The sequence below is a fragment of the Festucalex cinctus genome, chromosome 13 (assembly GCF_051991245.1).
Source record: "Festucalex cinctus isolate MCC-2025b chromosome 13, RoL_Fcin_1.0, whole genome shotgun sequence".
NCBI lineage: Eukaryota > Metazoa > Chordata > Actinopteri > Syngnathiformes > Syngnathidae > Festucalex > Festucalex cinctus.
Window position 1 is genome coordinate 17,815,384 of NC_135423.1, and position 25,144 is coordinate 17,840,527.

Genomic DNA, 25,144 nt, shown 5'->3' on the forward strand with positions numbered 1-25,144 from the left:
TCATCGCACCAGAGACGGAGCCACGCTTTCTTCTCGGCATCATTGTTTTAATTCAGATGTCAATCATTGTCACATGTCACGTCACTGACATGTGGCTGATTCATAAAACAATCATTAAACTCAGAAATGGATTTTTCGTCTGTCTGAAAGTTTCCGTGCATTTGATGGTCTGTAATTTGTGATGTCGCCACGTCATGCTACTGTGATTCATGTTTTGAATTGCTGCAAAATCATTGGCTGAAATTCGCCACTTGTTGACTCTTATGGCAGAAACCCCGCACGTTTGCGTGTGTCCAGTGGAGGCCTGCGCAGTTGAATTGATCCCGTCCTCAATTGATTGGCAGCTGTTGTAATGGACAAGCCAGGCTAGGCCAAGCGGGGCAGAGTTGGGCCAGGCCGTTCTGGAACCTGAAATGGAGAAGTGCCAGTGGAGGAAGCTTGCTTATGCTCTGAGGCTGCTTGAGGCTGTTTTACTACATCCAGCACGCGGTGTCTTGAATCTATGCAGGGTACATGGAAATCCCAAGACAATCAAGGTGTTCCAGAGCAAAATGTGCTTCCCATTGTCAGAAAGTTTGGTCTTAGCAGGTCATGGATCCTCCAGTAGAATAATTATGCAAAGCAAAGACACAAAGCTAGGGAAAAAAAAAAAAAAAAAAAAACAGGCTATGAACAACAGCAGACAAAACTAAAGAGCTCTAAATTAAACCCAATGAACATCTGTTAATTGATCAGTTAATTAATTTCCCAAAAATAATTAAAAATGAATGCCTGACAAACAGTCTAGCCCTGTGACATTGGTGTATTAAACCATCACCTGAATCTTTCGAAAAAACAACATAAAACCCTCGGTAAATGCAAAATTTGATTTATCTCCAATAGTCATCATCTGACAAGATAAAAGCTTTTGTATATTTTTATGTGTGTGGTTGTCAGATATGAGAGAGGCTCCCGCTTGATTATTTGTCGCTCACTGCTTGTTCATGCAAATAAGAGTCTGTTGACATGCCAGTGTCTGTTCACAAAAGATGATCCATTACCTCCAAATATCGTCTTTCACCATCTTGATTTTCTGCCTTGTTTTGCATTTTCATTGTGGCTTCTTCCCATGATCCTCTTCTGACCTTACCGGACTTCATTCAACCTTTCCATTTCCTACCATTACCACCTTAATATTTCTGGTCTTTCAGTAGATGCGACGCTGTACACTGTACATTATCAAGGTAATATGTTTCAGAAATTTGGCAGTCAGAGACTATACTTTGAAGAGTTGCTTGTGTATTGTTATCCGTGGTTAGGGGCAGCAATGCCTTCTCTGTTGGACGAAACACTAACAGGAGCACTGACCTACATTTGCAACTAAATTCTAATATTAGTTTCATTAAATTGTGTTGCTAGTCACTCACAACGGTCTATTCCCTTCATTTTCATGCACTGGTTTGAGAAGTGCATGTGGAGTTTGTATTTTTTGGCCAATAATATTTCAGCCTCTATCTGTTACCATATCAATCAAACCTGACCAAGATATTCAGAATTAGAAGTGTTGTCCATTGTAACTTAAACTGTTTATTTCTGTAACCAGTCAGAATTTAAATTCACCTTAGAGACCCTCAATAGCGTTCACATTTTTCCATTCTCTAATTGTTTGGCGAGACCAAAACTTGTCACAGTTGAACTTGACAAGCAAAACGTGTCTGTAGCGATCTGCTCACATTAATTAATTTTATAATAATCATCTCAGGTGAGCATAATGCATTTTGTTATTGTTTTGCTAATGGATGTTTTGCAAGTCATTAATTATACTGAAACAGAATTATTGGTGTACTAGTGTACATAGCACAGTTGTGTGCTTTTATATGGTGGTGGTAATCCATCCATCCATCCATTTTCTTGACCGCTTATTCCTCACAAGGGTCGCGGGGGCTGCTGGCGCCTATCTCAGCTGGCTCTGGGCAGTAGGCGGGGGACACCCTGGACTGGTTGCCAACCAATCGCAGAGTGGTGGTAACTATATGACAAATTTATTTTTGCTTTATAGGGACATTAAAGAAAATGTAGTCACAGTGCGCACAATAGAATGGCACGGCAAGAGCACTTTTGAGGGGTATTTATCAGGTTTGGGAAAGAGCTCTTCATCTTTTATAACTGATGTTTTTTTTGTTTCTTTGCCCAGAGTTGTAAAGTCTTCATCCAGAAAACATTTGCTAACTCATTCAGATATTTGTATTATCGCTATCTGACCATTTTTCACATTGACCAGATTTACTTTGTTTTCTTAGCCATCCTTCATCCCCCTGCTTGTATATTTCCTCCCTCTGTGTGTGATGTAAGCACAAGCAAGATAGACTGCTGAGTTAAACAGATGCTCAGGCAGACCAACACAAATCCTCCAGAGATGTGTGCAGATGAGTGTGTCACTGTCTGTACAGTATGTGTGTTTGCGACAAAGAAACAAATAAGGTCACTGAGTAAATGGTGCAGAGATGTCATATATCCAACATGTTTGGACACTTTAAATAGCATATATATCTGCACTGGCTAGTACAGAAACAAAAAAGTGGCTCTGTAGTGTGATTCTTGACGTGGAGTATTTTATGTGATTGTAAAAGCTTTTCAGTAATAATTTCAGGCATGTGTACTTATTTAAAATATACAAATGTTTAAATGTCACACCACATTTCCGTCTCTAATTGGGTCATCAAGCCAATGAAAGCATCAGACACATGCTCTAGAAGCCCTGTTGTGATGGGAATATAAATAAATATCTGCCATGCTGTGCTTATTCATTGAGCCAAACCAAACAGAGCGAGCCAGTAGGTCTGAACTTTTCTCTGATCATATTGAATAAAATTTGAATGACACGCTGAAAGCATTTGTAATTGTTTAAAGCACATTTGTCCACCACTGTCCTACTTAGTACTCATAAGAAGATTTACAATTACGACTTTACATTGTGAGACAGACATGGAAATGTCACACACTGTATGGTGTCACAAAAGGTCCAGCGCTCCACTTCTTCAAACTGACTTTGGTGAGTCGGGTGGTTGCTCTAGCATGGTCGCGTCTTCTCATGCACCGAACGAAGCAAACGCTGCAGGATCTCTTTGTAGACCTGCTGGTTGATCATTTGGCCCACACTGAAGGGAAAAACTTGTAGTTTGGGCTTGAGTCTGATATGATGAGCGAGTGTTGGAAGTAGGTGATGAGATATGCAGCAACTGGCGTTTCATAGATAAAGTTTTTTGACGCATACTCAATGAAGGCTAATTTAGAGATGAATATAGAGTACAATGGTGAGTCCTGAAGGTAGCATTTCTTATAAAGTGGATGGCAGAATTCTGAAGAACATCAAGCTTCTGCCGTAAACCCTTGCATGCAGATCTATTGGCGACATCACCATAGTCAAACATGGAAAAGATTGTCATTTGTGCAAGTGGTTTTCTAGCAGAGGCAATAACTCATATTAGTTCAGGGGCCACATGGAGGAACATGAATGCAAATGGAACGCCACAACACTTTGCCCGTATGAGTTCAGCACATAGATAATAGATGAACCTTCTACAGAATTTGCTATTTTATTAATTCAGAAATGGAGAAAAACGAAGGGGTTAAGAATTGATCCCTGAGGAACACCTATAATGACAGGGACAGCTCTCTGTGAGGTCGTTAGAAAACCAAGAGAAGGAGTTCCCTGTGACGCACCATGTCAGTCTGCTTAAATCTATAGAAATTGCAGCACAAAGCATCTTAAACTCTTAGGCAGAATTTTGTCATTAAGGACAACACACCCATAGCTAGTTCTGAAGACAGATTGAACACTAGAAGGAACACTATGACCCCATTTTGTGGCAGCCTATGTGGCTGTCAGCAAATGTGTCTTCTTTATAGAGAAGCACCGTCTGCCACACTTTATTAATGTGTTCATTCACCTGTATGACCGAATACGCCGAGTCTCTCATCAAGCATTATCTCACCTCACATTAATCAACCGCCATATTCCGGGATATGCACTTGGAACTTGAACCCTGTGGGGTCTGCGTCCATATATTGATGCATATGTTTTCTATGTTGGTGTTTCTTGGCGACGAGACGTTTCCCTGCGTGTTTGTGTGTAGCGAAATACGGCGTTGTGTGTGTAATGCAGACTGTATGTATTATGCAGACAGAGGAGAGCCTTGTGCTATAAATAAAACAGGGCTGCAGTGTGCTCACCGGCGGAATAATCTATCTGACACTATGGAGAGAGACAGAGAGAGGATGGAGGAGACGCTTCGAGAGAGAGTGTGCGTAAGAAGCAGGTGAAGATAGAAAGAGTAAACAGAAGGAATAAACAGGGGTGGAGGCTGGTCAAAAGAAATCATGCGGAGCGGAAGGCTATGGGTCACGGTACTGTAGTTCACACCTTGCCTTTGCCACTGTTTGTATTCAAAGGAGGGATAATGTCTGTCTTCATCTCCCGAGGTGATCGACCACCATGCCGTTATTAATCTGGGAAGATGTGACGCTTTGTCCAGAAACCAAGCTTGGAACATTATATATCCAAGTGACACATTGAGAGTCACGTGTTAACAAGCACTTGCCATATAGTTGTACTTTGAGGACATTTATATGGGCATATGTCTCGATAAGTAGGACACCAGTTCACCCACTTTTTAAAAGCTTTTTCCACCCCATACAAGCCGACATGCATTATGCATTAAGCCTTACTTAACCACACAGATCCTATTGCTATAATTATCTTTGTTGTACAACATTTGGCCTCTGACTGTGCACAAAAATGCAAAACCTTCACATCGTGAAATTACAGGTTGTGCAATTTGAACAAACTGCTTTCTCCCTTTTACATCAATTTTCATTCCTTTGTCACAATGGCCAGGTCATGGAGTTGAAGGGTCAGATGATCCATGTGCCAGAGTCGTGCTCGCTGATGTTTCTGGGCTCGCCGCGTGTTGACAAGTTGGAAGAGCTGATGGGCCGGGGCCTCCACCTGTCAGACATCCCCATGCACGATGCCACGCGTGACGTCATCTTGGTGGGGGAGCAGGCCAAAGCTCAGGATGGCCTCAAAAAGAGGATGGACAAACTCAAGGTAGAATGCCAGCCAGTCATGCTGCACTTAACAATTTGCTCAAAAAACAATACAATATTTTAATTTGAACATTTATGACTGGAACATTTTGTAGTTAGTAGTTTAAACACCTTAGTTGGTCATAATGGGAACTCTTACAAGATTCTGGCCAATAGATATCAGACAGGATTCGGGTTCGAATTTCCCACCTTCTGTCATCACATTGTGTATGTGAAGAAGGGAAAATGCTCTTTCATTTTTTGGCCACAGGTGGCAGTAGCAATTCAAAATTCAACTTTCTGCTTTCAGTGGCTTTCCGTTTTCATTCAGGAAAATGCACTATATAAATAAATACAGGATGTATACCCTTGAACTGCTTCTCAATCTACACCTCTGGGCTTCTGTTAATGTGTGGTGGTGATTTTAAATCCATGCGTGCTGTCAAGTTGCCGCGGGAGTGACGTCATGCATCCGACAAATTCGCCCGGCCCCGTCTGCCGACAGTGAGTGGCATGCCCCACGCCACCCCCCGGGGCAAACAACTGTCTGTCCTCAGAAACGTCCCACTGTTGACAAAACAAACACAAAATAGCAAAATACAGGCTGGGGGCGGGCGGGGGTTTAGGAAAAAAAAAATCACCATCACACATTAACAGAAACCCAGAGGTCTAGATTGAGAAGGAGTTCTTGGGTATACGTCCTGTATTTATATAGTGCATTTTCCTGAGTGAAAACGGAAGACCCTGCCTTTAAAGTGAAAGTCAACTTTAAACATTTCTTGACAATAATATGTTATATATGACCTCACTAGTCTAAACATGAAATTCTGATTAATATTACATTTGTGGAATATGAGTTACGAAGCAAAATCAAGCCGATTTTATCAATCTCAAGGGGCGGCCATTTTGCCACTTACTGTTGACTGAAGTTGACATGAGTGTTGTTCAGGGCTCAGGCAACGACCAATCACAGCGCACCTGTTTTCTGAAGCTGCGCTGTGATTGGTTGTTACTTGTTACCTGAGGCCTGAGCAACATTGATGTCATCTTCAGTCGACAGGAAGTGGCAAAATGGCCGCCCCCTGGAATGGATAAAAACGGCTGGATTTTACGAAAATTGTATTATACACCCATCCATCCATCCATTTTCTTGACCTCTTATTCCTCACAAGGGTCGCGGGGGGTGCTGGCACCTATCTCAGCTGGCTCTGGGCAGAGGATGGGGGACATCCTGGACTGGTTGCCAGCCAATCGCAGGGCACACAGAGACAAACAACCATCCACACACACAAGCACACCTAGGGACAATTCGGAGTGCCCAATCAACCTGCTATGCATGTCTTTGGGAGGTGGGAGGAGACCGGAGTACCTGGAGAAGACCCACGCGGGCATGGGGAGAACATGCAAACTCCACCCAGGAAGGCCGGAGCCTGGACTCGAACCGGAGTCCTCAGATCTGGGAGGCAGACGTGCTAACCACTAGCCACCATGCCGCGTGTTTAAGACATCACAATTAAATTATTTTTTCAAAAATCGTTCACAACCCTTGATGCATGATGACATGGATTACTGCTTGCCCGTAAGAGACTAAACTCAGTTTGCAGAGTGCTTCCCATATCAGTATAGAATCGTTGGGGTTCCACTCATGCACCTCTCTCGAGCAACTATGGTAAATGTGTCGCATCACTTCCATTGATGAGTCAAATCTCAACATTGCCAGACTGGCTGGATTGAGCCGAGCTCCTGGGACTTGCTCTTCTAATTTGCTTTCAAAGCACCCATGAGCAAGTCACTGGGTCCTGACCCAATCCATGCATCTGCTGTGTGCATCATCTCTTGCTGCTATACGCCCCCGGGCCGCTCTCATAAATAGATATGCTTCACTCAAGTTGCCAGGATGAACAGCGGTAGCACACTACATCAGACACACTCAGAGGAACTCGCCCACAGACATAATAATCGCATGCAGACACACAGCAGATACATTCACGTCTTTTTTTGTTTGTTTGTTTTAATCTGGTGCACCACAACGCCCCAAACAAACCCTCTTCATCTCTTTCCTCCTCATTTAGGCCACGTTAGAGCGCACTCACCAGGCTTTGGAGGAGGAAAAGAGAAGAACCGTGGACCTCCTCTATTCCATCTTTCCGGGCGACGTGGCGCAGAAACTGTGGCAGGGTCAACCGGTGCCCGCTCGCAAGTTCGATGACGTCACCATGCTGTTCTCCGACATCGTGGGCTTCACCGCCGTGTGCGCGCAGTGCACGCCGATGCAGGTCATCTCCATGCTGAACGAGCTCTACACTCGCTTTGACTACCAGTGCGGGATTCTCGATGTTTATAAGGTTGGTAGACAAACAAAAACGGTCTCATAGGAGGTGGACAGTGTTTGTTTGGGTGAGACATAAAAACAGCAGCCTCTTTCACGCAGAGGTCCCACATAATTGGTGCATCACAGATAAAAAGACGATCATGGCAACCCACAATCAGATAATTATGTGTGACAGCTTCAGCACCAGCATCTCGTGCTTATGATTGCTTCTTACAGCAGGGGAGGATGAAAGACTGTCAGAGTCAACTTCGGACTTCTATCTTGGCATTGTGGAATATTCCAAGATGGCAAATTAATCCCCACATCCTGTGTTGTTGTTCTTTCTACAACACAGTGACAGAAAAGTTGGAAAAATGCCTGATTTTACTGTCATTGTGAAAGTGGCTTCTTGGGTATTTTTCTGGACTCTGAAGGCAACTGTATAGGAAAAGCAGAGCTTGATCATAAAGTTAAAATACTGGCTTGACCCTTCATAATGTCACATCCAAAAATATGTTTTTGTCTTTTGTCTGTGCAATTTCTACCATTGAAGCAATTAGATTGTGTCTTATCTGCGGTTTCCTGCAACAATGCTAATGTATCCTCACAAATGAGGTATCAAAAGAAGCATCTCGACTCGACTCAGATTTTTTTTTTTTCATATAATTTTGCGTTACCATGGAAACAAAATCCCCCCAAAAAGCACACCAAATAAAGCCCATTCAAGTGAATGGAGAGGAAGGAAAAAATTGACAAATCAAGTACCTTTTTCCAAGCCACACTGTATGCACAAAACGACCCCAAGAGATGTGATTTTCATCTCATTTTGTTGACACGCTTCCCATCTTTAGCTCGGTGCCAATTTATTTTTCTAGAAACGTACAATTGCCCTCCTGTGCACATTTAAAGTGTTGGAAATCAAAAAAAAAAGAAAAAAACAGATATAACATTGGTGTTTTGTGTCAGAGTGCTGCTTGCCCTGCGATTGGCTGGCAACCAGTTCAGGGTGTAACCCGCCTATTGCCCGAAGCCAGCTGGGATAGGCTCCAGCACCCCCGCGACCCTTGTGAGGAGAAAGCGGTTCAAAAAATGGATGGGTGGATAGAGTGCTGCTCGTTTAATTTAGAGTGGGACTTGGCTCAGAAATCTTTCTAAAAATCTCATATTAACTCGTCATTGTAGCCACAATATTCCAAAACCCATCATATTAGGACATTTTGTAGTCCCAGGGGTATTCTTTCAGAAAAAAAACAAACAACACTTTTCAAGTTAAGTCAAATCAAGTTTATTTATATAGCCCTTAATCACACAAAAGTCTCAAAGGGCTTCACATGCCTACAGTTGACAAATACCAACGACAACCCCTGATCAAACCACAAAAGGGCAAAGAAAAACTCAAAGAAAAAAAAAAAAAACATCGAGGGAAAAAAAAAAGTTCTTTTATGATATTTCATTAATCTCAGAGGATCTTTAAAGTGGAAGTCAAATTTTCTTTGTTTGCAATAGCTGAGCAATTTTAGGCATTGAGCATATTGTAAAGGATATTTTTGACTTGACTTCCCCTTGAATTTCTGTGAGAAAAAGTATTTATGTGTACAGGGAAGAAGCATGTGTGCGTATAAAATGGGACGCAAACCCAGGTGGACACTTTGAGGCAGCCGTATATTGGCATTGTTATGGTTACTGTCCAAATGACTTACCTGCTAGAATGCTTAAATGAGAGCAGTTTGTCTCGTTGTTTTCTCCTTTTCACTCCAATTTTTTTTTGTTTCTTGTTGTATTCTCGTGGTGTTCACCATCCTGTTTGTTCAAGCCACACAAGCTGCACTTAAAGACAAAAAACACGATGGGGCAGTAGCTCAAACATGGAGCGACTAAAATTTATTTCTATTGCCATCATGAACAGCTCAACTATGTGAGTAACCAAAAGGGGATAACCAAACCTTGCCCCATTGTCAGTATTCCTCTAAATGAAATCCAAAAGTCAATTTTTGCCCAGAGCATGTAAAAAATGTTTGTTCCAATAAAAGATTACTTCATTTTCCCCACAGATAGAGACCATAGGTGACGCCTACTGTGTAGCAGGAGGTCTTCACAAGAAGGTCGACAGTCACGCAAAGCCCATCGCACACATGGCTCTGAAGATGATGGAGCTTTCTGAAGAAGTGCTCACACCTGATGGAAAGCCAATTAAGGTGAGTTTGGTTCAGGCTAAATGTGAAGACAAGAACACTTCCTCGCCATGGTTACGAATACTTTTACAACTTAAACACTGAAATGAGCACATAATGAAAAATGTTATACCAATCAACCAACCAACCGGTACGTGCATGCTTTGTTTATGTATGAATAAAAAACCACAATCAGATTAAGAGCAGGTTAAAGTACAGCACGTCCTGTTTGTGTACGTGGCTTGAATGAGATTAAAGTATCTAATCCTATTTTCAATTTGTGATTAGATGGCCAGATGTTCATGAATGTGTGTTAATTTGTGAATGTGTGTGGCAAACTCCTAAGCACGGCCTGGCCTATGTTGTGACAAGGCTCCTTCAGTCTTCGCTCTTCTTCTAAACTACCTTTTTGACAAAACTCCAAACAGCCTTGAACCAAAAGAAAAGCAAGGATTGATTTTCGTGATAGTGTGCCTTCTTTGTGACAGAATAACAAGGCCTTTCATGCTAATCTGATACTTTTTGGACTGAGTGAGTGATAAGGAAAAATACAAAGTTCTTGTAAAAATGTCAACTACACTATTGTTAAGAAACCACCTCCTCTGAATGTTGTATTTATATGATGCTTCTGCTGGAAACCAATTTGATCGAAACGATGACACCGAAACATTAGTGTGCGAGAGAAGCTGCAACATAATTGCTGATTAACAGACAGCACAGAGGTTCTCTGTGCTTTCCATTTGTCTCAAAATAGAAAGGCCTTGCCAAGCGCTTTTGGCCTGCATGCTCACTCTTCCAATTTCTCCCTCTGCCTCTTGCTGTCTCCCTACCTCCTTCCATTTTAACTACCTCACTCATGCCTCGGTAGAGTCTTGCTTTTTTGTCACAGAGCTTATTTTCTGCCTGTTTTTCTTTGACACCCCCCCCCACCTCCTCTTGTGCTTGCCATTGTCCAATTCCCCTCCTGTTGGTCCAAAAAGGGCCGTTATGACCATAACACTTGATAAATGCTGTTCAGTGAGAGCACTCAACTCCAGCCAACGTTGCACTGTTATGCAAACTAGCATCAGAGCTTAGAGGGAGAAAAAAAATGATAGAGTGTGATAGAGATTAGGAAAGAAGTGTATCTACATGGAACGACACAGAGGCCTAAATTGCATACTGTATCCGATTTATAGTGCAAGCGTATAAGTATCTGAGTAACTGTTAGTGTAATTCTTCTGACTGTGTTTTATTGGTCTACGTATACGCATATATATATATATATATATATATATATATATATATATATATATATATATATATATATATATATATATATATATATATATATATATATCCATCCATCCATCCATCCATCCATCCATTTTCTTGACCGCTTATTCCTCACAAGGGTCGCGGGGGTTGCTGGCGCCTATCTCAGCTGGCTCTGGGCAGTAGGCAGGGGACACCCTGGACTGGTTGACAACCAATCGCAGGGCACACAGAGACGAACAACCTTCCACACTCACACGCACACCTAGGGACAATTTGGAGCGCCCAATTAACCTGCCATGCATGTCTTTGGAATGTGGGAGGAGACCGGAGTACCCGGAGAAGACCCACGCGGGCACGGGGAGAACATGCAAACTCCACCCAGGAGGGTCAGAGCCTGGACTCGAACCGGAGACCTCAGAAGCGGACGTGCTAACCACTCGACTACCGTGCCGCTATATATATATATATATATATATATATATATATATATATATATATATATATACATACATATATATATACATACATATATATATATAAATATATATATGTATATAAGTAAAAAAAAAAAAAAAATATATATATATATATATATATATATATATATATATATATATATATATATATTTTTTTTTTTTTTACTTCCATAAATCAACCACAATTGCCCTTTAATCTCCGCCCACTTGCATGCTGATGAGTTTGATTTCTCCCCCTATCTATATTGTCTCCCGGTCTATCTCTCGCTGTCCTTTCTGCCTCACTACCCCCATCCCCTGCTGTTGCCATGACTACCTTGCACTGTGCTGGCATGCAGACAGTAGCGTGGGTTTCCACGGTGATGAGATGCTCTAGTAGATCAGTTGGAATGTACGGGCTTCCACCGCATGCCATGTCTGTTCAACTTCACCATATGTGAGTGAGTCCTCAAAAGGAAGATGTTAAGATGTTTACATTTATAGCGAATGTCCAGTAAATGGCGAAATTACCTATTTTGGCGACAGTGGGCTGTTGAAGGTTGAATGACTTAAAGTTTGCAAAATTTGGAGGAGCTTTGCTGTCACTTCATTTGTGAATTTTTCAACTCCACTGTACAAAACAGTTGATTCAGCCAATCAAACCACTTGTGTGTCTTTCTTGTTGTCTCCTAGCTGAGGATCGGCATCCACACAGGCTCGGTACTGGCTGGGGTGGTTGGAGTTCAAATGCCAAGGTATTGCCTATTTGGGAACAATGTGACGCTGGCCAGCAAGTTTGAATCGGGGAGTCATCCGAGGTGTATCAACGTCAGCCCTACAACCTACCAGTAAGTGCCATGCTCAGACTGTTGACATGTTGTTGTTTTTTTTTTGTTTTTTTTTGCAGGCTTTATGCAACATTTTGTTATACTTAAATCATTTCACAATACAGTATTTCACTTTATTGAAAAGCATTTTGCTTCAGTATAAACACTGTAGCAAGTTTAGTCTTATTAAAAAAAAAAAAACTGGGTAAAAAAAATAAAAATAAAAACATAATAAAAATAAATAAATAAAACTAATAAAACAAATAAATAATTAAAAATAATAAAAAATTAAATTAAAAAAATTAAGCAATACTGCGATTGGCTGGCAACCAGTTCAGGGTGTACCCCGCCTACTCCCTGAAGCCAGCTGGGATAGGCTCCAACACCCCCCGCGACCCTTGTGAGGAAAAGCGGTTAAGAAAATGGATGGATGAATGGATGGATGAAATAACGATTATTCAAACTTTTTTTTTTTTTGGTACAACACAAACAGAAAATGTCTAAGCATTTAAAAATATTCAGACCAATTAAAAAATAGTTCCTTTTGGACCAAACAGAATTTATTTATTCATTTATTTATTTATTTTGAAGTTGGAATGCAGCTTGTGCATTGTGCAGTTGGACGATCATTTATTTTTTGGGACAAAAGAAAATGTTTACACATTTAAAAATATTAAGACCAATTAAAAAAAAAATAGAAACACCATAATTATGTAAGTTACTTTTGGACCAAACAGAATTAATAATAATATGTATTTATAATAATAATAATAATAATTATTATTATTATAATATATATATATATATATATATATATATATATATATATATATATATATATATATATATATATATATGTGGGGGTGTGTGTGTGTTGGCAAAAACTTGAAGTTGGAGTGCAGCATGTGCACTGCGCAGTAGGATAATTATTTTGTTTCTTTGGTACAAAACAAGAAAATGTTTAAACGTTAAAAAAAAAACAAAAAAAAACAATATTTTAAAATTCTTTGAAACACTAGAATTATGCAAGGTGGAAATGCATACATTTAAATAACTCAAAATTTAGTATTAACTCATTCACTGCCAGTCATTATAGAAAATTTTTACATTTCCAATACTCACGTGATATTACATTCAATAATTATATATAAACCGAATCTACCAAATAACAGAATAGACTCCCTACTTTTTGTCCCGTCCCGTTCTTTTATAATTGACAGCAGAAAAATGTAGGTTTGCCAAAATACAGCCATTTCTCCCATGGACTCTGAAACTGTGTTTATTTCCTATAAAATGGGGCAATGATGTCATCTACCGGTGGTTGGGCATCAGTAAAGTTGTTTCCAAGTTTGATATTTACAGTGGAGCATGCTCAGATTCGCCCCCATTTAGCACCGCTCTAAAAAATACAATTGACAAGTATACTTGTCAAAGGCAGTGAATGAGTTTAATAATCTTTTCTTTTTTTTTACGATTATGCTGATTTTGTAATTGTGGAGTGTATTTTGTATTTGTGTAATTGAATTTTGATTAATTGCACAGCCCTACTATATAGTTGTTGTTCCCCCACCAGAACTCTGAATTGCATGAATGACAGGGTGGACTTTAGAGAATCTGACATGTTTCTGTCCAAGCTCTTGATGTGTGAATCTCGTCCTTCCCCAGGCTACTGAAAGACGACCGATCGTTCTCCTTCGTCCCTCGTTCGCAACTGGAGCTCCCTGACAATTTCCCCAAAGAGATTCCAGGAACCTGCTACTTCCTGGAGGCGGGAACGTCTCACAGCCACGCGTCACTGACCAGCTCTCGCTCCGCCCCCCCGACCTCAATGAGGAAAGTGTCCTACAGCATCGGGACCATGTTTCTTAGAGAAACAAGTTTGTAGGTGGCACAAAGCATACGGGAGACCCGAGTGAGACACGTGGAGCCGACAGGACGCCCGATTACACACGTTGTGGATATGCAAATGACAACCTGGGCTCACTGTGGGATGGAAAAACATACAAGAAATGATTTTCATCCCCCATGATTCCTACATGGGATTAATTAGCGGAGAAAAGCGAACGCGTTTAACTCGAAGCCACTCATGGCATCAAGCTCTCCTCTGCACTCTTTCATGACACAAGAACTTTCCCGGTCTTGAAGTCAGAATGCTTTGAGAAGAACAGGATGGGTCGGTTCAGTGATGATGATGTAACCATGAAGGAAGTGCTGTGGACCCAAAAGAACCACGAGTGAAGAACAACACACCTCCTTCCATCCCTTCCAATTGGCAAAATTCATGTCCTGCGTTCCATGAACATTGAAACATTAATGTGCAGTACAATGGCACCCCTTCTCCCTGAGGAACAGTTGCAAGGGGCAGAGGAGAGACAGGTGGGAAGCAACAGTTCAGAAAAAAATTAACAATAGAAAAAAACAAACCATAATGCCAAAAAATGCTAGAACTAGAGCCTTTTTTCTGCTTGTAACTCACAGCAAACTGCAATCTACAACAATCCAGCCATTTCATTGCAGGTAATATGTTCAAAAGTGTCCGTTTTTGAAAGCGATTCTCAGCTCAGTGCCTTTTCTGCTCAAATCAGGACAAAAAAAAGAAGAAAACACGCAGGATGGATTGATTTCAGATATCTGAGGGGGAAAAAGCCGCACATTGACACGCTTGTCCTCAACGATTTTTCCCCAGACATTTTGGTGTTTCCACCACAGGCCATGAGGGAGCCACATAAATACTGAACGTCACCGCGACCGGCTAGCTAGTGGCGACAATTTATTTGAATCGTGAGAGGGGGGGGAAAAAAGTGCACTTCATATGTTCCAAATATTTCAAATTGCATTTATTCATTGAGTCCAGTTCTACCAATAATGCACATGATGCAGTTTAGCGCATATACATGTATAGTCGCAGCATATGCAACACAGCTGACATTTGCATCAATTGCTTTTTCAACTCTATTAGGATTCTCTTCATTTTTCCTGCTACATACTTGAAATCTCAGGCCTTCCAAATGTGTCAGTGTAGCTCACTAACAGATAATTAACTGAAATCATTTTAGATGGTCATCTTTTGTCAATTGCATTTGTGATGACATTATTATAGGTTCTTTAACATGCATATGTAACAGCATTGGTGAATTCACAATGCATATTTAGATTTTTTTTTTTTTTTTAAATAGCTGACCTTGTACCTTGATGAGCAACATGACGACAACTTTGGGAAGTTGAATGACATCATCGCAGACCTCCATTATGGCACAACTTCGACCATCGAAACAACAGTTTAGAACTGGTTTAGAACATTCTCCCATCATATTCAAATTGCCTTGAAAAGAGTAAAATTATTCACACTCTAAATCTGTCAAGAATCTTCTGTAAACAACACAGCTACTGAAGTTTTTCATCGTCCATGCATCCACTAGGATTCTGTTTTGTTTTGTCTTACACATCCTGGGCTGTTTCTTTAAACTGCAGAGTGCATATTGTGGCGCAGATGCACACAGGCAATAAAAGTTCTCTACTGTAGAAGTTGGGTCAAGTCAGGAAGGTATGGTAGCCAACTGTAACCAAACTACATTTTGTTTTTGTTTCAATAAAATATGTTAATTGATCACAGTTGAATAGGTTGCACAATATATGCTAAAATTGAGTTTTGACAATTTCCTTCTGTATTTCATCATCATACTAAAAAGATTCCCATTTATTAAAAGTTTGCTTTGCGCTGTTATCCACGTGCCCTGACGTATCCAGGGAAACATCTCAGTTTGATTGATGGATCTCTGGATGAATTACATTGTATTATTATTATTATTATTATTATTATTGTTTTGTACCATGGCTGAACATGAACCACGTGTGTTGGACGCTGGTGTGTACCAGAAAATGGTTCCATGAAAGCTGTATGACTGACATTAAGGGCACATTTTCTTGTCTTAACATATGTAAATAAAACACCAAGTGTGTTTAACAAGGAACAGAAAGATTCTGGCTGTTATTATTTTGACCTCAATTGACAAAGAAAGTGTCACGAAGGTCACACATTTTAAGGATGCACTGTATAGGCTTTTCTTTTTTTTTTTCTTTTTTTTTTTTCTTTTTTTTTTTTAACAAATTATTGGTCAATCTGAAGTGTTGAAAATGGCCCGCCGGCTTGACATTGCAATGTTAATCTTTGAACAAACAAAAAAGTGCTGATTTTGGAGGTACAAGGTTTGGCCTGGTGCCAGAACTGTATTTTCAAAACAATTCTCAGGTTATACCGTTACCCCCTGGTTTTTTCCCCCTATTTTTTTGCTCCTTTGTAAAATATTGCGGCGTGCCCTGCTATCTTGTACGCCATGTTTTGCTAAATTGGCATTTGTTGAAAATAGCCTCATGCACAACAATGCTAACATTTTCCAAAACATTCACCCTGGGGCCTTTTCCCAAGTGTTTTTTATTTTTGGGAGCCAAAGTCTTGTGGGATAAACAAGTTTCCAAAACAGCATTTTTTTTTTTTTTTATACATTTGTTATTCCTGCAGTCTGTAGTGGAACACAATCATTCACACCTATGGACTATTTAGAGCAATAGTTACCAACCTTTTTGAAGCCAAAATTATCATAGCCTGTGCTCTAAAAAATAAAAACTCATGCAAACATCCACTGTGAAATAACTAGCCATGAACGTGTTACATGACATATAAACATATTTCCATATGCGCATGAATATGAACCTCTTCATCAGTTCAGCGTGACATCAGAAGAAGTTCAAGCTCAGTTGTTAGCGTCATTGTTCAATGTAGACCCATAAAAATGTTACATGGCTACAAGATAACAATCAGAAGGTTGCTGTACTTTTGTTTTTATTACTTTTTAAACAGCATTTGACCTTTACAGTACAGGCTAAGAGAAGACGAAACTTCTCCCTAAAGACCCCAACCAATTAAAAAAAAAAAAAAAAAGCAACAATTTCAAAACAAAATACAATCCTGTTAATCCCTCAAGTTTTCACCGTTGTTTCGTGCAGCCCTTTATTTATGCCCCCTCAACCCTTTTATGCAAATACGTCCCCATTACACTAATTGGCAATGTGAGGTTTGAATATTTTACATGAATGGCCTCCACTGCACAGGCCAATGACTATGGGTTGTGGCATAACATTGCACGCTCTAATGTGCTAATGGCAATTACACACACAATAACATGCGCACACACACGCAAACAGGTATAAACGGGCGAACAAAGGTCACGTCATTTACACACGGTGGCTGTCATATTAGCCAAATGAAGCAGGGTTGAATAATGGTAGCTCTGACAGGAGAAAACATCTTGACAGTGTGCCGAGAGGTGTGTGAAAAGTGTATGTGTGTGTGTGGGACCGCTCTACATGGCCATGAATTATGCAGTCCTTGCTCGTGGCCGCATGCGGAGAGGAGACACTTTGTGATCATGGATGTGATGTGTGATCATCGAAGAATGTCATTGTATAAGTCATATTTAGCCACGGATAAACAGTTCATCCTTTAAAGGCGTCCAACCGTCTGGGAAGAATTTCTGTGGGAAACGTGGCCCATCAGATGTTGGACCGGAGAGAGCCGTTGACTCACAATATAGGTTCAAGTTCGCCCGTCTGTCCAAAATATCTTTGAAAAATGACAAATCAAGAGGAGGATCTGGATCTAGTTCAATCCCTGATTGATATCCATATTTGGTCAGTGTCACATAGACTTACTTAAATAGTACCATGTGACTTCTCCCAGCCAACTTAAAATGAAATGGAATGCAGTTAAACGTACTGGTGACTCTTGCCCATAATCAGCTGGGATAGGCTCCAGCTCACCATGGCCTGACGAGTATTAATAGAAAAGACAAGTAACATAGAACATTTTAGAAAACCTTTTGAGACACAATGTAAATAAGTCACTATTTCTTAGTGCCTCACAGGAGGCATTTCCAAAATTGAGCGGCAGAGCTGTGAAGTGCTCTCAATCCAAAGGTTGATGTTGTGTATTGATGACGTGAAGCTGAGATGCAAGTAAACAAGTTACTGAAAAAAAATTATATTTTTATTTTTTTAAAGGCTTGTAGTGAACTCCAATTTTCTGGGGTTGACCATTTTCATATCATTTCTTTTTGGCTGTTTGGAGGTCAACATTTTAAAGATACTGGGCTCTATTTTCGTGCCCAGTGCAAGTGTGCCCAGGCAGTGCTATAATGGGACGTCATTTGTAAGGCAGCTCACGCTGGAAGTAATGGCAACATTTTTGTCACATTTAGCTTCAAACAGTATTTAAAAAAAATAGTGTGAATATTGAACAATCAATTTTCTGCATAATTACAACAATATTCATCACTTTAAATCAGGGGCGGGCGTGAGGTCCGAAGTCCTGCAGGTTTTGGAGATTTCCTTCTTCCAACACAAGTTGATTCCAATCAACAGGATCGTTATCAGGCTTATGCAGAGCTTGCTGACGAGCTGATCATATATCAGCTGTGCTGGAGAAGGGAAACATCCCAAACCTGCAGGACTCAGGCCCTCAAGGATATATATATATATATATATATATATATATATATATATATATATATATATATATATATATATATATATATATATATATATATATATATGTTCGGCTCACGAACTTAATTGGTTCCCAGAGAGTGTGTGTAAGCCGAAAAGTTCTTCTTCCGAACATTTATTTCCCATAAGAAACCATTAAAATGAGAATAATCCGTTCCCAGGTCCCTATAAAACATAATTTTCTACTAAATAAGCCTTAAAACTACACAAAAATCTACCTTATTTTATTTATAACAAATGTGCTATTGTATTGTAATTAAAGAAATAAATTGTACTGTATAATAAAGTCGTTTTATTTTACTTTGTGATGGTAGTTCTTAAGGATAGTAGCAATGGTAGACTTACTTCATTCGCGAGCGTTTCACAGGGTAGAGTGTTTATGGAACGGTTGCCGCTCATTCGCACTTTCGTGCTCACCGGAGCGGAGGAGGCGTGTCCCTTGGTGAACAAGGAAGTGGAGCACTTTAGCGAGTCAACAAAAAGTGAGCACCGCCAACTACTTTCACCTCTTTCCTGGGACTAAACAGCCGTGGCACGATTTTCTCCTTTTTTGAGGTACGTGATGGCACTTTCGCTTTTCTTAGTGGCGCGAACTCCATTGACTACAATGCAAACGCGCCGCCGAATCGCCGTCCCTCGCTGGTAAGCATTAGGCTTAACACTAGCCTGTGGTGGGGTCTTTTTCGGTCCCATAATAGCAAAAGTACACTCAAAATGTCTATCAAACACAAACCGCGTCCGCACTAAAAGAAAGGGGGTGACGAACTGGGACGCCGTGAGCGTGCGTCAGCTTCTTGTGGCCGCCACTGTGGTGCTGTTCGACCGCGTGGTTTGGTTCGTCCGCCGAAAAGTAGTTCGTCAGCAGAGACTAAATTCTCGCGAATTTAATGTTCGTGAGGCGAAAAGTTCGTGAGCTAAAGCGTTCGTCAGCCGAGGTATCACTGTATAAGCAAATTTAACATTCTGAGAGCCAAGAAGTAGAAAAATGAAGGCTTGAGCTCAGAATGGGTTCTGTATCAATCAATCAATCAATCAATCAATCAATCAATCAATCAATCAATCAATCTGTATGTGCTAAACAATTCAAACATCCATAATACAATAAAAAGAACCCCCCCCCCAAAAAAAAAAAAACAACAACAACAACAACAAAACGTGCAAGGCACAGAGAAACCATGTAAGGAAAGGCACCCAAGACAACAAAACAAAAAATGTTTAAAAATAAAAGCTAAAAGTAGAGAGAATAAAAGGCAAAAACAAAGCTTAAAAAAAACAAAAAAACAACATGATTGGTTGCTTGATGGTTTGTTGTTGACTTCAAGTGTCCACGTGATACCATACACGTGAGGCGTGACCATCTCTCGGTGAAAACGATGCTGCCCAAACTGCGAGCGCAGACGAGTTGATGTCTGACGAGCGATAATCCGCATGTCCTCCCTGGCTCTGATATTTTCCATCAGTGCAGAAGAGATGAGCAGGATTGAGGATTAGAGCTGATCCATGCAAATTAAAAGCTTGTGGAGGAGACCTTGCACGACCGTGTGAGGACGCCCTTTGTGTGTGCTTGACATCACTCATTAAAAACAGCCTCTTTTCAGCTGTTTGGTTTTATTTTTGTCTCAATACATACAGTTGCCTTCTATTCATCTTAACAGTTAAAATAAGTGTTGTTTTTTTTGTTTTTGTTTTTTTCTTTTTCCCTCGAGGTCTCCCATAGCAAAATCCTGCGTAATCTCAGATCAGAATATGATATCTGCAGGGCAAATGTTTTGAACTGCAGGATTACCCAAAACACACTGCAAGCATCACTGCTGCATTTGGGTTTGGCTTTATAATCTGACTTGATTGACGGACGGCAGGCTTATTTTGTGAGAGATTTTCAACACATATGCCCAGTGTACTGTGAGAGCTCTTGACGTGCCTCTCATTTGCATGACAACTCGTTTATGTAAATAAACATGGCTCCTTCAAACCTCTGCGTACTCACTGTCGACAAACATCTGAAGAAGAAACTGTGTGCCTGCTCTCGCACTTCCTGGAACATCCTTTAACTTCATTACAACGCTCCCATTAGATACTCATTCAGAATGGTATTGCGCTATAATCGAATCATGCTGCATTAATTATGAGATGAATCTATTATTAGTGCAAACAGCATACATGTGATGTGTTTATACTTGCACTGTAGTATTTTTCTTGTTTATGGAGAGGGTGTGAATGACATGTAGGCAATTATAGTTTAATTAACAAACCTCTGTCAGGGCGATGTCACAGAATTGGGTCTCAAGGAACAAGTAGGCTTTGGAACGAGGAGCTTCAGGGTACAAAGAAGGGGGAGAAAAGTCCAGTGTCTCAAAACAATGAATGTGATGACCAAAAGTAAATATTTTGTCTTGAATTACGAAGCAATGTCTATAACTATGTTTGTATGAAGTCAATAACACTTCCAAAACCCAATATCGATAAAAATATTGGTTTTGAAAGGTCATGTAAACACGCACAATAACCTGAATATGCTCTTGTGCAAATTTTTTAAATTCTAAATAAGATTAACCCTTTTCTAACCCGAATATTTGGTCATATAATTGCGGTTGGTGAACGCAACATTGGTTTGTGGGTTCTATCCATGCTCTAGAACCTTCCCAAGAACCTTCTTTTGTATACAGGAACTATGTGTGGCAGCCATCTTACGTTGCCACTCACTAAGCTCGCCTAACTTGAATACAATGATTTTTCTATGGCGTTTTCACATTATTTCCTGTCAGGTTTACATCTGTTAAACACGACACAAAAATGAGAGAAGACACTCAGTTCAAGGTTCGCGAGGAGAGAGGAGAGGAACTGACTGATACAATTCACTACTGCACTCTCTGAAGAGTCCTCTCCTCACCCTCTCTTTTTATTTGGTTTCCCTGCGGTCACGCCCCTAGTTACATGGGTGTTCCAACCCTAAAAATGTAAATGCAAGGCATAGTTGGAACACTTGTACATGTTTGTCTATGTGTTGTGCATGTGAGTGGAAGATTGCTGAGTACGCGTGGTCAAGTTTGCAATTATTTCTTAACAGAAAACAGGTGGCCTCAGCAGACTGGCTCTAACCATTCTGCTGTGCTGGATGTTCTGGTTCTTCAGCTTCTTGAGTCATCTTCATATAGCTATGCTATATGTGAATATGAGTGGGAGCAGAGCAAAGTATTCTTCATTGCAAGCAGAAGCAATTCTTCATTGTATGATAATTTATTATTTGCAATTATTCCTATATTTTCTGTCTCTACGGTGAAACGCTACATATGTCCGGAATGACAAATTTGCCATGGTTTTGATCGGCATACGCATAGGCTACTCTGTCTGCTTCTAGACATGCCTAGCGACATTTGACCAGTCCAGGCTGTACACTGCCCTAAATTAGCTGAGAGAGACTTCAGCTGACCCGTGACCCTAATGGGGAGACAAGGTATTCATCCCTATCCACTTCACTGGCTGATTACATTCCTCATAGTAAATAGATTATGGACATGCTAAAACTACTGGCAATCAACTGATTAATGTTGACTTCACAAACTTTAGTAAATGAGACTTCTCGCGAAACTTCCAAAGACTTAGAGCAACATGTAAACTTGTTTGAGTCTCACTTTTGTAATTTTGCTCTTAGCTACGCATAGATTAGTGATTTTAAAAATAACAAAATGCAATGATTTATTATTATATTACCCTAAGGCATACCCTAACTTTTTGTCCAAAGTCAGATGGGATAGGCTCAAACTCACCCGTGACCCTGGTGAGGATAAGCGGAACATCATATGGATGAGTGGAAAATAAAGTATAGGAATGTTCAGCCTTCGATCTATTCTGGTTCCGCACTCTTTATCTCTCCCTCGGCACAAACTCATCCCTGTACACAGTGGCACGCACACCCCCATACACGCATACACATACGTACACGCACACACAGGGCTTTCATACTGCACAAGATTGTAAACTTAAAATTTAAATATGCTCTGGCAGTAAACATTCCCCCGGCCTGTTTGACTTCTGACTTTTGTGAACTCTTCTTCGTTCAGCTGCAAAAACAATCTATCAGCACTTTGCTTGTGTATCTCACCACACGCCTGAGAAGAAAGTGATGGGAATATATTGGTGTTTTGATAATTTTTCAACCTTTAGCGGTAAATCAAGCGAAGAATGCGTTTCGTATGTTTGCATGCGGAAGAAAGTTTGTCAACAGAACACTGGCCTGCATAGAGACGCTGTAATCTTAACCATGTTTTGATAACCGCTAGTCTGACATGTAGATGAAAATGTGTCATTAAAGCAGTGAGAAAAATTGCTTCCAATTACAGGACTTCCTGATAAGAGCCACAGAGACAAACAACTTGATGTCATGTGCAATATTTTCCATTACTGTAAGCCACATTCCTTCTCAGTGTGGCCAAATCTTGGATCAAAAGTTTCAAGGTCTTAAAACTTTTCAATTCACTTTTTTTTGAGTCATCTTTGTGGCACTATGTACTTTTTCTTCTTCATGTGAATGATATTACAACTATTTCGAAATTGTGAAAATTCATTTTGTTTGCAGACGACACCACTTTATTTTATGCCGGGAAAAATATATATAATGTATTTGTCACGCCGCCACCAGGCGTGGCGGCTCATGCTTTTATTTTTGTGTCTCTGTTTCCCGTTTTACTCTGAAATCCTAACTCTCCTCTCACCCCAGGTCACTTGCCCTTCCTGCCGCTCACTCATTACCGGTCCCCGCCCATGATTATCACCACCTGCCACCAATCAACCCACACAATAAAAGCCACCTGCATTCTCCCCTCCGTTGCCGAAGTGTCACCGTCAGTGCATGGAAGCGTCCACAGTCCTTATGTCCTCGTTCATGTTGCCTAGCGTTGTTGCCTTGTTTTTGTGCCTTTTCCTCCCTTTTGGAGCGCCTTTAGTTACCCCTTTTGCCTTGTGCCCTTTTTCCTCCCTAGCGGAGCGCTTTCTGTTGTCCCCAGTACCTTTTGCCTGTTTTTTCCTCCCTAGTGGAGCGCTTTTTGTTCTCCACTTTTTCCCCTCCCTGTTCTCCTCTCAGTTTGAGAGGAGACCACTGTTGGCCGGAAATAAACCTGCTGCCTTGGTGGCCTACCTTACGCCTGCGTCTGAGTCCTACTTGACCCCGCCTTGTCAGTACACTTCGGCCAGCATGGACCCAGCAGGCATGGTCGAGGCCGCACTGCAGAGCCAGGAGGCCCGGCTCAACAACCAGGACTGGACCCGAACGCCAAGCCATGAACAATTATATTGACGACTCCTTGAAGGCCGGCCTCATCCGACCGTCTTCCTCACCTGCAGGCGCAGGTTTTTTCTTCGTGAGTAAAAAGGATGGATCCCTACGCCCATGCATTGATTACAGTCCCCTGAATGACATCACTGTTAAGAACCGGTACCCCTTGCCATTGATGTCCTCTGTGTTTGACCAGCTGCAACAAGCTAGAATCTTCACGAAGCTCGATCTCCGCAACGCCTATCACCTCATCCGGATCCGCGAGGGAGATGAATGGAAGACTGGTTTTAACACTCCCCGGGGACATTACGAGTACCTGGTCATGCCTTTCGGCCTCACGAACGCTCCCGCAGTCTTCCAGGCCATGATTAACGAAGTACTCAAAGATTTCATCGACCACTTTGTGTATGTCTACCTGGATGATATCCTAATCTACTCTCCTGACCAAGCAAGCCATCGAAGCCACGTGGACCGAGTCTTGCAACGCCTGCTGGATCACCAGCTTTACGTGAAGGCAGAAAAGAGCCTGTTCCACGTCAACTCCATCTCCTTCTTGGGATTCGTCGTGTCACCCGGAAAAGTGGAGATGGAAGCGGACAAGGTCAGCGCCGTGCGGGATTGGCCCACGCCGGACTCACGAAAGAAGGTACAACAATTCCTCGGATTCGCCAACTTCTACCGGCGATTTATCAGAAACTTCAGCACCATTGCTGCCCCCCTGCACGCCTTGACCTCCCCGCAAGTTCGATTTAGGTGGAACACGGAAGCTGAAGGGGCATTCAAGGACTTAAAAGCTCGCTTCACTAATGCCCCTATCCTCAGAGTCCCTGACCCCAAGCGCCAGTTCGTGGTGGAGGTGGACGCCTCGAGTATTGGTATTGGGGCAGTCCTGTCCCAGCGTTGTCAAGAGGACGGCAAGACACATCCCTGCGCTTTCCTCTCACGAAAATTATCAAAAGCGGAACGCAACTACTCGGTCGGTGATCGGGAGCTCCTAGCTGTGAAGGTGGCTCTCGAAGAATGGAGACACTGGCTGGAAGGCGCCGAACTCCCCTTCGTGATTTGGACCGACCACCGAAATCTGGAATACTTACGCCAGGCCAAAAGACTCAACCCTCGACAGGCCAGATGGTCTTTGTTTTTTAACCGCTTCGTTTTCTCTCTGACCTACAGACCCGGCAGTAAGAACATCAAGGCTGACGCTTTATCAAGAATTCACGAGT

General features: G+C 41.3%; 1 protein-coding gene across 1 annotated transcript in view; it reads left to right on the plus strand.

Moving 5' to 3' along the window:
* The window catches only part of gucy1a2 (guanylate cyclase 1, soluble, alpha 2), a 31,914-nt gene extending 15,855 nt beyond the window's left edge, over nt 1-16,059 (plus strand). Inside the window, exons 5-9 of the mRNA XM_077541386.1 lie at nt 4,877-5,089; nt 7,140-7,412; nt 9,430-9,573; nt 11,955-12,109; nt 13,754-16,059. Coding sequence (XP_077397512.1) covers nt 4,877-5,089; nt 7,140-7,412; nt 9,430-9,573; nt 11,955-12,109; nt 13,754-13,973 — 1,005 coding nt within the window. The 3' untranslated portion in view covers nt 13,974-16,059. The remainder of the gene's footprint in view (nt 1-4,876; nt 5,090-7,139; nt 7,413-9,429; nt 9,574-11,954; nt 12,110-13,753) is intronic.
* Nucleotides 16,060-25,144: the final 9,085 nt, after the last annotated feature.